We start from the raw sequence: 15117 nt of genomic DNA on the forward strand, positions 1-15117 counted from the left end.
AAGTTGGATGACACTTCAGATTATCCAGGGCATGTGTTCAGGGCATAGAGTGGTAGAAAATGTAAAGACATTATATGTGTTTTATTTGGTTTCGGTCAGTTTGTGAATCAGTCAAATTCTTATAAAAATATGTCAAATATACTGAATACAAACATAAATTCACTTCTACTTAAATTGCACTTATAATACTAATATATATAATACTGTTTTCCACCTGAGTAGGTTACTGCTTGAAACTGTTGGATCAATGCTTATAAGTATTAAATATAATTTTTTAAATTTCCTCTGTAGTCCCTACCAAATCACACTTGCAACACCTTTAAAGAAATGGGAGAACAATCTGGAACCCATTGCATGCAAGACAACAACTTACTTCCATCTTGTACTAAATGCTTTGTAGGATGTTCTCACTGGCAAGGCCAGAGGCTTCCCTTCTGCAAAAACTTGACAAGTAACATAAAGATCAGAGCATGTCTCTTGATACAGTCCTGAAAACTTCAACATTGGGTCTTCTAGAACGGCTTTATAACTCTTCTGTTCTCTCTTCCCTTCCAAACTTCCTCTGGAAGTATAAGAACAATAATATTTAGACATATTTTTTAGGCACATACACAACAAATACTAAGAATAGTTTATGGTTGTATCACAGTAACCTTCTGCTACCTCAACATTCTCTTGTATATAAAATTAAAGTCACTTTTACATCTAATAAAGGTCTCTTAAAATCCCAACATACCTAATATCATTCCAATCTTCACTAACATATTTCTCTATTTTAGGCTTTTACTTAATTTTAAATCCTGTCACCAACCCTTGATCTATCTTCTAGACATCATCAGTTTTCCAGGCCTTAGTTTCCCTTTATTAATTTCAAGCTGAGCACTTATTCATGTATTCATTCAACAAACATTCACTGTACTGGGCACAGAGGTTCAAAAATGAAGGAGAGAAACAATACAGTGTTACAAAAAAATGTTAAATCTGTGCTTCCACTTACTTTTAACTGAATATTCTTTTACTACTTTTTCAAATTTTGTTACTATGTAGATATACTATCTGATCAGTTCTTTAGCTTAAAAAATACAATGTTGTAAATCATAAAAGATATGTGCAAAACATTAGAAAATAGTAACAACGTTGCTTGGACATCAAGATTATGTCAAATATTGTGCCAGGCATTTTACATACTCTTTATTACTTTTCATCGTTTTCTCACTTTGTAAGAAATGAACCAGAGACTCAACAATCAAGCTTATTATTCAAGACAACAAAGTAAGTAACAGAACCGAGAATAAAAACCGGGGCAAGGACAGACCTGGGTGGCTCAGTGGTTTAGTGCTGCCTTCAGCCCAGGGCCTGATCTTGGAGACCCGGGATCGAGTACCATGTGGGGCTCCCTGCGTGGAGCCTGCTTCTCCCTCTGACTGTGTCTCTGCCTCTCTCTCTCTCTGCTCTCCCCCCCCCCCCTCAAACCCCCCCCCCCCGGGACTCTCTTGAATAAAAAAAAAAAAAAAAAAAAAAAAAACCAGGGCAAAAGAGGCCAAAGTGGGGAGCCTGGGTGGTTCAGTTGGTTAGATGTCTGCCTTCAGCTCAGGACCTGATCCCAGGGTCCTACGATCGAGCCCCATGTCTGGCTCTCTGTTCAGGGAGAGTCTGTTTCTCCCTCTCCTTCTGCCCCTCTTCCTGCTTATGCATGCACATGCTCTCACTCTCTCAAATAAATAAACTAATAAAATCTATTTTTAAAAAAAAAGAAGAGGTTAAAGCCAATGTCCTTCCTACTACATACAGAAAAACATATTAAAAAGTCTCAGAAGCACATAAACTTGCTTGGGAACAAGAGCTTAGTATTCCAGATAGATGACTGAAATGGGTCCAATAATATATGGGAGATGAGAGCCAAAAAGGTAGGGAGTCATCCCAGAGGAAAAGAACACCATACACAAATGCAAGAAGCAAGAAGGTAGGTCTGGGAAACTAAGTTTGGTATAGCTAAAGCATAAAGTGCATGGGGTGAAAAAGCCAGAGAATGCAAAGTAGGTAGAAAATGAAACCAGGCAGCTACCGTATTCAGCACAGTGCCCGACACAAAGCAAACACTCGAAAATCTGTTAAATAAATTATCTGAAGTGAGAGTAATGTAATCACATTTGTTTTTGACAGGAGTATAAGAACATAATGGAAAGGAGAGGCTAAAAACAAGTTCAGTCTACATTAAAAAGGAAAAAGGTAGACTATGGCTAGGGTTGCGGGCAAAAAGTGGGCATGAATCAAAGATACGATGAAGGTAGATTCAAGACAATTTGTGAATGATTAAACAGAAAAGGTAAGAGAGGCGTGTGTGCAGAATTCAAAGTTTCCTGTCTTAACCAACTTGATGAATGATGCAAAAAATCAGCGAAATCAGTCAGAAGCCAAGTCAATAATGTGCCAGTCTCAGACAAGCTGCTTTTTTTTTTAATGATTTTATTTATCCATTCATGAGAGAGAGAGAGAGAGAGAGAGAGAGAGAGAGGCAGAGACACAGTACAGAGAGAAGCAGGCTCTATGCAGGGAGCCCGACGTGGGACTCGATCCCGGGTCTCCAGGATCACGCCCTGGGCTGGAGGCAGGTGCTAAACCGCTGGGCCACCCGGGCTGCCCAGACAAGCTACTTTTAAAGTGCTTTGGCACATCCAAAATGACCGTTTTGTGAGCACTTTGATATCCGATTACAGTACTAAGAAAAGAGACATCAAAGTACAACTGGTTATTAAAAATGTCGTAATGAACTAAAAGCCTAGGGAGAATAAATCGAATATTCTCTCATTATACTATTCTAAATTGATACTTCCTGCCCCACCCCCCACCCCGCAACGATCAACAATGGGAGTCTCAGAAGCTAAAAGATGGTAAGTACTGAATTCTGTCAAATTCTAATTTATGCTTTTATCTTTTCCTCAAAATACCCAATATGTGGTGTCTGTTAATGACAGACCAGTGTTTTTTTACTTTTCTTCTTTCCTTCTAAGGTTTGAAAGTCTCACACACACACACACAAACAAAAATCATTCATATGTCCAGAAAAACACTGAGAGGAATGAGCCTGAAAGAGAACCGCGAGACAAATGACAGCAATACGGTCCTGTATAGGCATCTAGCGCCACGTGCTCCAGAAATTCCCCGAAATGGGTGCGCAAATCATTCTACAAAAGGTTTGGTTGTTGAAATATAAGTTTTACTACCACCACAAAATGGAGAGTAAAACATTAAAGAGTCTGAAGACAGTAACTCCTGAAGATAAAAACAATCCTTCAAGGGTGCATTTGACAACTGAGAAAATGTATTCACTGCATGTACGAGGCCCTTTGTCAGAGGCACATTACGTGACTAGCGACTGAACATACTGTAAATGACGATATGGTTCGTAATTTGCGATCGCTTTCACGTGTGAAAATATTTCTGTGAGGCTGACTTCAAATGGACCTCATTTCCAGTGCAGTCCTACCCATACCGGATATCGGTTCCATCAATCTCATCTCAAGCCCGCCTTTGCTGCTTACTGTAGAAAGTGAGTACCCGGTAAATACTCTGTTCCCCAGTAAACAGGGGGATAATTCATTTGTCGATGTAATGATTCGTGTTGTTACTTGGCTGTCACGCCCCCTGGCCTTTACTTCCACTGTGATGCTCCAAGAGTCTTCTGCAAGGCCCTTTGCTCGCATCTTCCGGCCCCTCTGCCACTGGCACCCTCATCTTTGACTGACTCCCAACTTCCCAGGCTAAACAATGGCAGGCGGTCCAAAGACTCAACCGCAGCTCTACCACCTCCCGTGCTTCCAACGCTGCACCCAGGTGCTCATCTGATTCTCGACTACAAGATTTGCCTCTCTCTCTCTCTCTCTCTCTTTCTCCATAATTTCCGTAGCCTCCACTCCACCTGCCAGCCCCGTTCTAAAGACCTTCCAACTCTTACCGGAGGGAGGACGACTTTACTGAGACTAGATTTCTTCCTCTGTAAAATGCAAAAACCCTCAAATGGCTGCTCTCGACAGAAAAACGCTTCCAAGACAGTAAAACACGGTAGGACCTGAGGGCATATTCCTCCCGCTACCCTTCTCCCAGAGGCCGAGCCCCCTCCCTCCCCCCACGAGGCGCCTCCCGAGGCTGCAGTTCTCCTCCGCTTCCCCGGCGCCGCCCCGGCCGCCCCCGCCGCCCCCAGGACGGCCCGCAGGCTGATAGCCATCTTCTCCCCACCAGCCCACAGGGCCCAGCCTCAGCGTCCGCAAGCCTCAGCAATCCCAGTCGCTGTCCCGACTCTCTTACATCTTAAGCTGCACGTTGATGTCCAGGTCGCAACTGTAGATATAGTGAAACTTCTCCGCTTCCCCCATGGCGCCCCCCGCGAAGGCAGCACCAACAGCGAGGAGCGAGGCGCTGGAAAGACGCCGGGAGCGATCAGGCTGCGCTCCACAACACGGGCGCTTCCGGTTCCGCCTCTCACACCCGGCGCCACCAATCCCTGCCCGGAGCGCGACCCATCGCGGCGGAAATCCCCGCCCAACTTTCCCTTCTGCGCATGTGCAAAAGGAGCCCAACGGCTTGCTTAAGGGTGGATTTCCGGAAGTACAGTGTATCTGGTTACATTCCAGACTTCCTGTGTTTTTCTTGTCTCAACAGAACTTTTTTTTTTTTTTTTGGGGGGGAAAGCTGTCGTGTGAGCTTGAGCTGTTCCTAAAATCAAAAGGAAATCCAACTCAAAAAGAACGTTAGCAAACTTCACTGGTTGCAGTCTAAACAGAGAGCGATTACCCAAGAATTAGAATTTTGCCAAGTTTTATTTCCAGTGGCCTTTCTGAAGATTGCAGATCTATTTATTTGTTTGTTTGTCTGTTTGTTTGTTATTTTAAGATTGCAGATTTGATCACTAATTTGCTATCTCAAGCAAAGATTTCCTCTTTGTGCTTCAGAGTGGAGAAAGGACCTGGCAAAGGACAAAGAAACCTGGGTTCCAGTTTGGCCCCACCGATATTTTTGCTACTTTGGGCAAAGTATTTGGTACATGTTTACCTCTGGTAATACTCAGACCCAGTGTAGCTTTCAAGACAACACTAGTTAGAACCCAGAAACATCCAGTAATGATCAAGAACTGTTTTCTGAATCGTCTGATATTTTTATAATATTTAATATTATCTAAACTTGTAATCTTTGTTTCCAACTAGATTCAAAACACTTGGAAGGCAAGAATAGTGTGCCACTTATTTCTGTATCTGCCCCCATTAGTGTTCAATACATTGTTGAGTTTAATAATTCCTGTTTTTATTATTGGTGAGATTGAATAAAATTCTCCATTTTGTGTGTTTATTTTTAAGTGCCATATTGTGACATCATAGCTAGAGTTTGTATAAATTAGAGCGGGGGGGGGGTGTTTTAAGGAAAGATTAGAAGGAGCGTAACTGTTTAAGCTGTAAAGGCAAAACATGGCCTAAGTAAGTTCTCAAAAATATTTGTGAAAGCAAGACTATGGAAAAAACATGATAGTTATCATCCTACAACTTAAAATTCCCACAAAAAAGAAAACAAATGATACATTCTTAAATATAATACCAATGGTTGGAACTTACAGGAAATGTAATATCAGCAAAATTAAACTTTCCAGTCATCAGAACTAACAGTAAAACAAATAGTTACAAGCTCCTTGTCTGTGGGATAATTCCAGCAATGAGTGTGAAGTTTGATGTAAACCAGGTTTATCAAGATTGAATAAAATAATGAGTTTGTGAAGGAAGATTCTCAGATCCCAGTGCTGCCTTAAATTACTTTTATTATAATATTATTTAATGCATAGAACTCCATAAATATACATACATATATGTAATTTATAATTCTTACAATTTTTTTTTAATTTACAAATTAAATACTAGGGGCAGCCCTGGTGGCTCAGCCATTTAGTGCTGCCTTCAGCCCAGGGCCTGATCTGGAGACCTGGGATTGAGTCCCACATCAGGCTCCCTGCATGGGGCCTGCTTCTCCCTCTGCTTCTCTCTCTCTCTCTCTCTCTCTCTCTCTCTCTCTCTCTGTCTCTATGAATAAATAAATAAAATCTTTAAAAAAATTAAATACTAAAAACTTCAAATTAGCAACCTTAATATAATACATAGTCTTTTTGCTGAATCTATTACCCACAACATACATTGACTCCTCTTACAGGACTGGTTCTTTGAAATTCAGCATATCTGTACTGCTGTATATATACAACACAGCAATACAATGTTCTTGCCTCCTTTTTTATTCAAATTCCCATGAAACTTCATGAGCATAAGAACCATAATGGAATTTGGCCTTTCCTTGGCCCCCCAAAGCATTTTTTTGGTCTTAAGTTTATCTTAGGTATATCTTAAAGTAATACTAACTGATCCCAACCCAGTTACAAACATAACACAGATAAAGGCATAAAAATGAAGTGTCAGTTCTTAGCTCTAAGGTATTCATCTATAGAATCCAGGATAGACCTATATTAACTTTTTAAAAATAATCATCAAGAAAAAATGCATCAAAATTTATTATAGGAAATTTTAGAGACTGTAATTGTTAACAACATTAATGAAACAACAATAACAACAACAAAGGAGAAGGAGGAGGATTTTGGTAGGTCGTGGAAGCATGATAAAAGCCACAGAAACCAAAACTGGCAGTGTCTTTTCCAGACCAACCTTGAATCAGGAAGATGTTGGTTCGTAGATCTGCATATCACAATACAGTTGGCAAGGCCATATTCATACAGGAAATGGAAGCCTTAGGCATCAAACTCTGAAAGGAAAAGCATGATTTATTTTTCCCATGTGATCTTCCACAACTCGTAAATGTAACACTTATATTATGGAACACAATTTGTATTTCAAGAATCCACCATTCTGTAGATCACTGCCTACTGCCTGTCTTTAGGGAAATATTTTTTATGCATAGGTATTTTTCTTTGTATGGTTGGCTACTTCATAGCTACTTGAGCCTATATTTAATTTACCTTTGCAGTTACAGTTTGGATTTTGCATTTCTTTTGCTATCCTTTTTGATCTCATGTTTAATTATTCAAACAACAGATTTTAATAACTCTTAATTCCTTCGAGTTGACCAGGATTTAGGTATGTTTCTGTCAGTTCCTGTCACCCTATTTCTTCCCTTTTGCTTGTAATAAAAAATTGGACTTGTAGATTAAAAAAAAAAGGAACCATATGTTATTAAACTTTTATCAAGAAAGAAATGACTGTGATATGAGATTAAAATCACTTCATTATTACCTTTTCCCCAGTTTAAAAAAAAAAAAGTGCCATTAACTCCAGGTGTTTTAGAACCTAATTACATGATAGAGCAAATAGTGTCAGGAAACTTGAAAACTCCTACCTCATAAGCCAAGACTCTTGGCCTGTTAGCAAGTTACAGTGTGAGAAACGATGGGCTTGAGAAAGTCGGCTAGTGATCCTGAGCAGTAACTAAGGCCTAAGTAGTTCTATTCAAGAAGGTAATTTCTATCAGATACTAAAGGAGAAACAAACAAACAAACATGAGGTATTCTGGGAAATAATAAACACATATCTTGCATGTGTGCTCCTTTGTAATATTTCTATTTTTTGTAATATTTCTATTATGTAATAAAAAAAGCTCCTCTTTCTGTGTTACAATTGAGAAAAGAAAACTTGTAGTGAATGATATCCCTGTGAAGAATCTCAGCTATAAAAGAGGAATAATGTCCTATCTCCCCTAGAAATTATGATTAGATCAAGCCCAAGGAACATTGTTGTGGGGGGAACTCTGTGTCTCTTCACCTCTCTCACTCAATCTAAGAGTGATCTCTTATGCAGATCTTGGAAAGGAGAACTGAAAAACAGTGTGAGAAAATCTGATTGATTGTTATTTATAGTCTTTTGAGTCAAGATCTTAAAAGATTTTGGGGACACCTGAGTGGCTCAGTTGGTTGAAAGTCTGACTCTTGGTTTTGGCTTGGGTGGAGATCTCAGGGTTGTGGGGTCAAGCCCCCATGTTGGGCTCTGCACTGGATGCAGAGTCTGCTTGATATTCTCTCTCTCCCTTTCCCTCGTACTCATTCATGTGGTTCCCAACCCCTTCAAATAAATAAAATATATAGAAAACAAGAATTTTTTAATTTAATTCCCATCAACTCTGGGCTTTTACAAAATCATGCTGGATACTGGAAGCATGGATCCCACCCTTGCCAAAGGAACTTCTGTTAGGTCTTTGCACTACAAGCCTAAACTGGTGTCCTCCGAGAGAAATCTCCTGACCTCCTCTTCCTCAGAAAACACTGATTAAGTTATCTCACTCAAAAATCTATCCCTCTTTGTATTCATCTTTCACAGCATTTTCAAGAGTTTCTATCATACTAATTTGGTTAATGGCTGTCTTCTAAGCCCCACTAGGCTACAAGCTCTGCAAGGGAAGAGTTGTACGTATATTTTATTTAGCACTGCATCCTACTTCAGTTCGTGACACAGGGAAGATATTGTATAAGCAAAGTAGGGAAGAAATTAGCACTTGAAAACTTACTATATGTCAGATAATAGGTTAGGCTACCTCATGTATATTATTTTATTTAATTAGTTCAACATATTAGCAAAGTAGGTAGGTATTGTTATCCTATATTACAGAAAAGTAGGTAGATTAAGTGATTTGTATATAATTAATAATACATTGCAGAGCTAAGTATATCTGACTCCAAAAGGCATGATGTTTTTACCAAACTATAAGAAAATATTCCAGAACTATTCCTGAGCTTACTTTTGCAACAAAAAATAAATTATTGATGGCTGTATCTTAGCATCCTCAATATTAGTTATTTAGCACTGCCATTGATCCTCCTGTCTCTCTGTAGATTATATTCTAAGGTAAACATGTTGATTTATTACAGTTTAACTCCATGGAAGGAGGAGATTTTGGTCCACTTAGCATCTTTGCAAGTCATCCGTTTATGTAATAAATATTTACTGAGTGCTTAAAATGTGCCACAAACCACACCAAGCATTATATTAGATATTGGATTCTCCAGTTTCACCAAGGAGAAAATGTTATTCCCCATCTGCATGTGATGCCACCACTGGCATCCCTCAGTGTCTGTTCCCTATGGCATCATGCAGCCTGTCCTGTAAGATCACAGGGCACAAAGAGCTTTATTTCATTTGTTCTGTGGATATTGTGGGATGACAATGACTTTAGATATTCTTGAGAATCCACTGTTGTTAGGAAACTCATTGCAATGAGTACATTCTCGGCCCACATTATGTTTGATCTGCAATTCTGGTCTGTGTTCATTCTTAATTTGTGCTTCTATAAGTTCCATAGGACAGAGATACTGCTGCTATTTTTGGCACTTCTTATTGCCTTGCCTGTGTGCATTTGTGTTTGTGCATGAATATTTAATCACAGAAAGGTTGCTGACCCGACACTCAGGCTTGCTTCTCTGAGACAGAAGGAAGAGGAGTAATCAGGGTCCGAGTCCATAGACAATAATTAGTGACACAAGTAATTTCTCCTGATCTCTTGAGTCATTTTAAGTCACTTTGCCACCTACCCAGATGCTGTAAATGCACAGGGAACGAGTAACAGAGATTCTAAAAAAAGGGAAGACCCTCACTGTGTTGTAGGAATTTATCTTCTAATAAGAACAAAACAAAAAGCTTATGTAAACACTAAAAGAAATCCTGGAATGAAAAGAAAGGGGAAAGAAGGAGATTCGTCCACTTGAGAGTCTGCTTGGATTTGAGCCATGCATTAGTGTAAGAGCTCCAAAAGTTAATACTCTTTCCAGAATGAGAGGGATACTTGTCAGGCTCGAGGGGGATTTGATAAGGGAACAGACGTAAGACTCAAAGGAGAGAATGTGAGAAATAAAACACTGGGACTCCCATCTTCTCAGGGAAACCAAGTCTAACAAAGATGCATGGATAAAACTGTCTCTTTTTCTGTCTTAAAAACTGTAGAGGAGGTCATGGCTAGGATGTGACACCTGTTTGACCCTGAAGCCGGCTCCATGCAGTCACAAGCTCGGCACTGTCTTGTACTGTACATTGTGCCCACCATTCCCATAGTGGGAACCATTTTAAGGATTTGGCCTTGTTGAGCAATTTGGTGTTGAGACCCTCTGGACAGCACATGTAACTAAGCCCTGTAAAGCCCTCCAGGCTCTCTGTTTTAGGGCAGGGGAAAGAAGTTTCAGATTTCCCCTGGAAACTCCCCAGTCTGGGAACCAAAAAGACAAAACAACACAAAAGCACTGCTCAGTACAGGGGCTCTTCCCAGCATTAAAAAAAAAAAAACAAAAAAAAGCAGAGGCTTTCCCAACCTCATAGACTATTTAGAATTGGAAGTAAGTTTTAGTTGTTCTGTGACACGGTAATTTTCTGTTTGTCTCTCAATGTTTGCCTAAAGACATCAGTTTTGAATAATATCTTTTCTATTATTCTATATTCAGAGTTTACCTTTATCTTCACTCAGTAGGGGTGGTGCACTGATTCTTGTTATTCATAGTAACTGTATTCTGTGAGGTCACAGGGCACTGAATTAGTGAATAATGAATTACTGCTCTTAGGGGAAATACAGGGTTATGTTCCTTCAGGCCTCTGATCATAACATTTTCATCAAACAATGAGTATATAACCTCGCTTAATGTATGCTTCTGCTTAAACACACCTTACTATATATATATATATATATATATATATATATATTTGATTTGTTAACACTGAACTCATGGCCAAAGCACTTTACTCACGCCTAACCGAAGCTTACCTACCACATGTGTTTTCTCTATGAGACACATCACATTCTTCTTGTGTTAGAAACACCAGAGGGCACTTCAGCACTGACTTGGGGGCCTTTTTAAACAGTGTAATCACCACTGCAGAAAACAAAAAAACAAACCACAACATGGCCCTAAATGACTGCAGAAAGACTGTTTGTTTACATTATGAGAAGTGAAACAAAAAAAGAGCATTGCCTTGTTTGATCTCAGCTGGGAATGTATATATTGGGTGACTCAGACTTTTCGCTGCTCTGTGCCTTTCTGTAATGGCTGCGAATATTGATTTTCAGGTTCTAGATATTCTTAATGAGCAAGCAAATTCATAAATATGGAATCTGTGAATAATAAGAATTGACTACATTTGTTCCCTAAATATAATGAAAGGCCTCCCTAGACCGGTGTGCAAATGATGCACCAGGGAGTCTTACTAAAATGAGGATTCTGATTCTGTGAATGTGGGCTGTGGGGCCTGAGAGTCTTCATTTCTAACGGGTTACCCTAAGACTGTATTGAGTAGTATTAATCTGTACCACCCATTCCTCTTCATTTAGAGACACAGAAATTAAGTCCTGTAGGGATTAAAGCAAATTGCTGAGGTCAAGATAATTACAGAGTTAGAACTAGAGTACAGCATGTCAGAAGACTCTGCAGAGGAGATTGACCTCTGGTGATGCTAACAGGCACAAAATTAAATTTATGTTTAGGGCTTCCTAGGAAGCTATGATTTACTTTGGTGGCTCTCTGCTTCTCCTCTTCTGCATTCTTTTCCCAAATCTTTTTGCATTTCTTGAAGGCCAACTCTATCCTATGGAGGGTCTTCTTGATAATCTTAAGGAGAACAAAAGTTTTGGGGCACCTGAGTGGCTCAATGGGTTAAGCATCTGCTTTTGGTCATGACCCAGGACTCTGGGATGGAGCCTTCCCTGCTCCTGTCAAGCTCCCTGCTCAGTGGAGAATCTTCTTCACCCTCTCCTTTTGCCTCTCCCACTACTCATGTTCTTTCTTGCTCACTCACTATTTCTCTCTCTCAAATAAATAATCTTAAAAAAAAAAAAACTTTCTAATAGGATTTCTATAAACCCAGAGAAGGATCCTTCCATTTTTTTAACACCATGCTTGCATTTTATTATATATCAGTTTTTCCTTCCCCTGCTCAAAACCCCTCAATGGCTCATCATTTTAATAGAATAAAAATCAAGTCTACTTGGGTCTGCTTTATCTTCTACATTCTTACTTCAGCCTCCTTTTTGTATGTTGTTTTCCACAGCATCTCAAGGTGGAGTCTCTCTTAGACTCTATCCAACTGCAGGCTTTGCACAACCCGTTTGCCCACATATTGTTTGGTTATACTATGTCTTCTCCCAAAAAAGATTCTTTCTTTCTTCATTGTGCCATTTACTTCAAGAACTAGCTTCATTACATTTAGCCTCCTTGATCTTCAGGCACAACTTTTTCAAACTCCTAGACATCTTTGAAATGCCCACAGTTATTGGTAAGGACAGGTAGGTACACTTGTTATCCTCTGTAAGTATCCTGGAGCCAAAATTATTTTATCATTGTATTTTACACAGTACAATAGCATGAACATTTATTATTGCACCTGCTATTCATTCATTCTTTCAGCAAATATTTATTGAGCATCTATTGAGCATAGAAATTGGAGAGGAAATAAACATAGCAGGTATAGCCTCTGTTCTCTCTGAGTTACAGTGTCGTGGGGAAAGCAAAAACTAAATAAGTACCATAATCCTTATTATTCACGGGGTTCCTATTTACAAACCTACTTATGGTCACTAAAATTTGTCTTTAATATTTAGAGTGTTTTTGTGGTCGTTCACAGACGTATGGAGCAGAAAAAAAAAATTGAGCTAATGTGTACATTCCCAGTTGAGATAAAGCAAGGCAGTGCTCTGCTTTCTTGTTTCAGCTCTTATCTTGTAAAATACTATTCCTTTTCAGTTCATTTAGTGCCACGTTGTTTTGCATGTTTGTACTTTTTATCAGTGACTTCATCGTTTAAAATGACCCTCATAGGGACACCTGGGTGGCTCAGTGGTTGAGCATTTGCCTTTGGCCCAGGGCGTGATCCTGGAGTCCTGGGATCGAGTCCCGCATCAGGCTTCCTGCATGGAGCCTGCTTCTCCCTCTGCTGCTCTCTGTGTCTTTTGTGAATAAATAAATAAAAAAAAAAATGGCCCTCATATGTAGTGCTGAAGTGAGGCCTATAGTGTATGTCTTCAAACAGAAACACACATAAAACAAGATTATGTATTGATTGATGAAAGTGTTGTGACCAGAGATGCACAGGCATTGAACTCTACATTTCTCCCAGGACCAAGAGTTCAGTATTCACTAATTCAGCGTTCATGGCTACCTTACAGAACATAGCTACTGCAAATAACCAGATTTAACTGTAATTAGTTATGAAAAGTATAAAAAGTGATAAAATGTTCCATGGGAACACATCAGAATGGTTCTTTACATTTTGAGGGTGCAGGTAAGACAAGAAAGAGTTTGTAGAGGAAGAAAGGAAGAAGCAGAGATCTGAGGGATGAGTAGGAGTTGGTCAGGTGACTCGGGAGAAGCATATATGGGAAGAAAGGAAGAAAAGTGTTCCAGGCAGAGGAAATAGCCTGGGTTTCTTGGGGGATGAATTGAAAGCAGCACAGAACACAGTGGGAAGGGAGTATACTACTTTGCCAGGGCACCCATAACAAAGTACCATAAACTGAATGACAAAAATAACAGAAATTTATTGCCTCATACTTCCGGAGGGCTAGAAGTCTAAGATCAAGGCATTGGCAAGATTGATTTTTTTTCTGCAGGCAATAAGAGATAATCTGGTTCAAGTCTCTCTTCTGGCTTCTGGTGGTTTGCTAGCTGTCTTTTGTGTTCTTTCATTTGTAGAAGCCTCTCTGCCTTCACCATCACATGGCTTTCTTGCCAAATGCATGTAGGTGTTCCAATTTTCCTTTTTTATAGGGACCCCACTCATATTGGATATCTACTTTGGTATGAGCTCATCTTAACTAATTTACATCTGCAATGAACCTATTTCCAAATAAAGTCACATTTACTAACAGAGGAATTTTAAGAGGATATAATTCAACACATAACAAAAAGGAAAATCAATGAAAGAGAGTGAGTGGTAGGAGGAACCAGGGCCTGGAAGAGAACATTATACATTGGAAACATTTGGAAAAAACTTTTTGCCTTGATTTGCATACTCACATCAATATTCCTGATCTAAAGCTATCAAGAATAGTCTTTGAATTCTCCTTCAAACTGGTTATAACACCTGCCTGGTTCTGTCATTGATTAATGGGTAGAATAAAATGGTTAACATATGTCCATTTTAACATCTGTATGACAGTCACCATTTAGCTTTTTCTAAAAAATTACCTTTTCCAGGAATGTGAAGCCCTCAATGGATGATACATCAATAAATGAACTACTACGTGAATCAGGTTGCTTAGCAGGTAAACTCCCAGGAGGCAAGACAGTTTAGTTCTACTTTGTGGCAAGATTGAGAATGGCAATGGTGAACTTTATTTGAGCCCAGTGTTCCTGGAAAATAGAGATGGTTAAAAACAAAACAAAACAAAAAGACCTATTCTTTGTGATCAAGGAAAATGGTTTACTCCAAAGAACCACCCTTCTTCCTATGAATTAGATAAAACTTACTATGGACCTCTTTTTATTTATTATAGGACCAGACACAGACCCTCCAAATTTCCATTCTTTGTCTCATAAATGCTTAACTGAATTGTCTGTTGTCCAAAAATTAGCTACACACACAGAGAAATATTTCCTGTTTAAGTGACTGAGAATCCCTCTGATTATAGATACAATCCCCACTGTAAAACCATCCCACTTATAACTTGTTTCCTTCTCCCTATGAAGTCTAAGATGAAACCATCCTGCTAAGACACTCTGATCTACCTATCTGGGGTGTTCTCCCTATGGTAATAGCCTGAATAAAAGTAATATCCTTCCTTGTTTGGTTTTTGTCTTTGACAAGGACCAATCTCAGGTTCCAAGTGCCTCCAAAGAGCCCTGAAATTGGAATGAAATCCAGAATTTAATAGACAACTTGTAGGTTCACTGAAATTATTATTTTCTCTTCAACCTGAGGTCTAATGTCAAGTCTATTTGCCATCCCTTTTCCCATTCCACAGCTGGAGTCTCCTCCTGCAGTTTTTGCATCTATTGTTTGAACACATTGCTGTGAGACCCTCTATGAGAGAGCTGACTTTTCTCTACACAGTAATCTCTTAACAAAAGTTTAAAAAGCTTCTTATTGGATTTAATTACTTATAATTAAA

General features: G+C 39.3%; 1 protein-coding gene across 1 annotated transcript in view; it reads right to left on the bottom strand.

The window, feature by feature from the left end:
* PIK3C3 (phosphatidylinositol 3-kinase catalytic subunit type 3) overlaps positions 1–4460 on the bottom strand; it is a 136135-nt gene extending 131675 nt beyond the window's left edge. Inside the window, exons 1-2 of the mRNA XM_055323835.1 lie at positions 4306–4460; positions 374–562 (exon numbers count right to left, since the gene is read on the bottom strand). Coding sequence (XP_055179810.1) covers positions 374–562; positions 4306–4373 — 257 coding nt within the window. The 5' untranslated portion in view covers positions 4374–4460. The remainder of the gene's footprint in view (positions 1–373; positions 563–4305) is intronic.
* Between the last annotated feature and the right edge of the window lie 10657 nt (positions 4461–15117).

Source organism: Nyctereutes procyonoides, unplaced genomic scaffold, assembly GCF_905146905.1.
Source record: "Nyctereutes procyonoides isolate TBG_1078 unplaced genomic scaffold, NYPRO_anot_genome, whole genome shotgun sequence".
Taxonomy (NCBI): domain Eukaryota; kingdom Metazoa; phylum Chordata; class Mammalia; order Carnivora; family Canidae; genus Nyctereutes; species Nyctereutes procyonoides.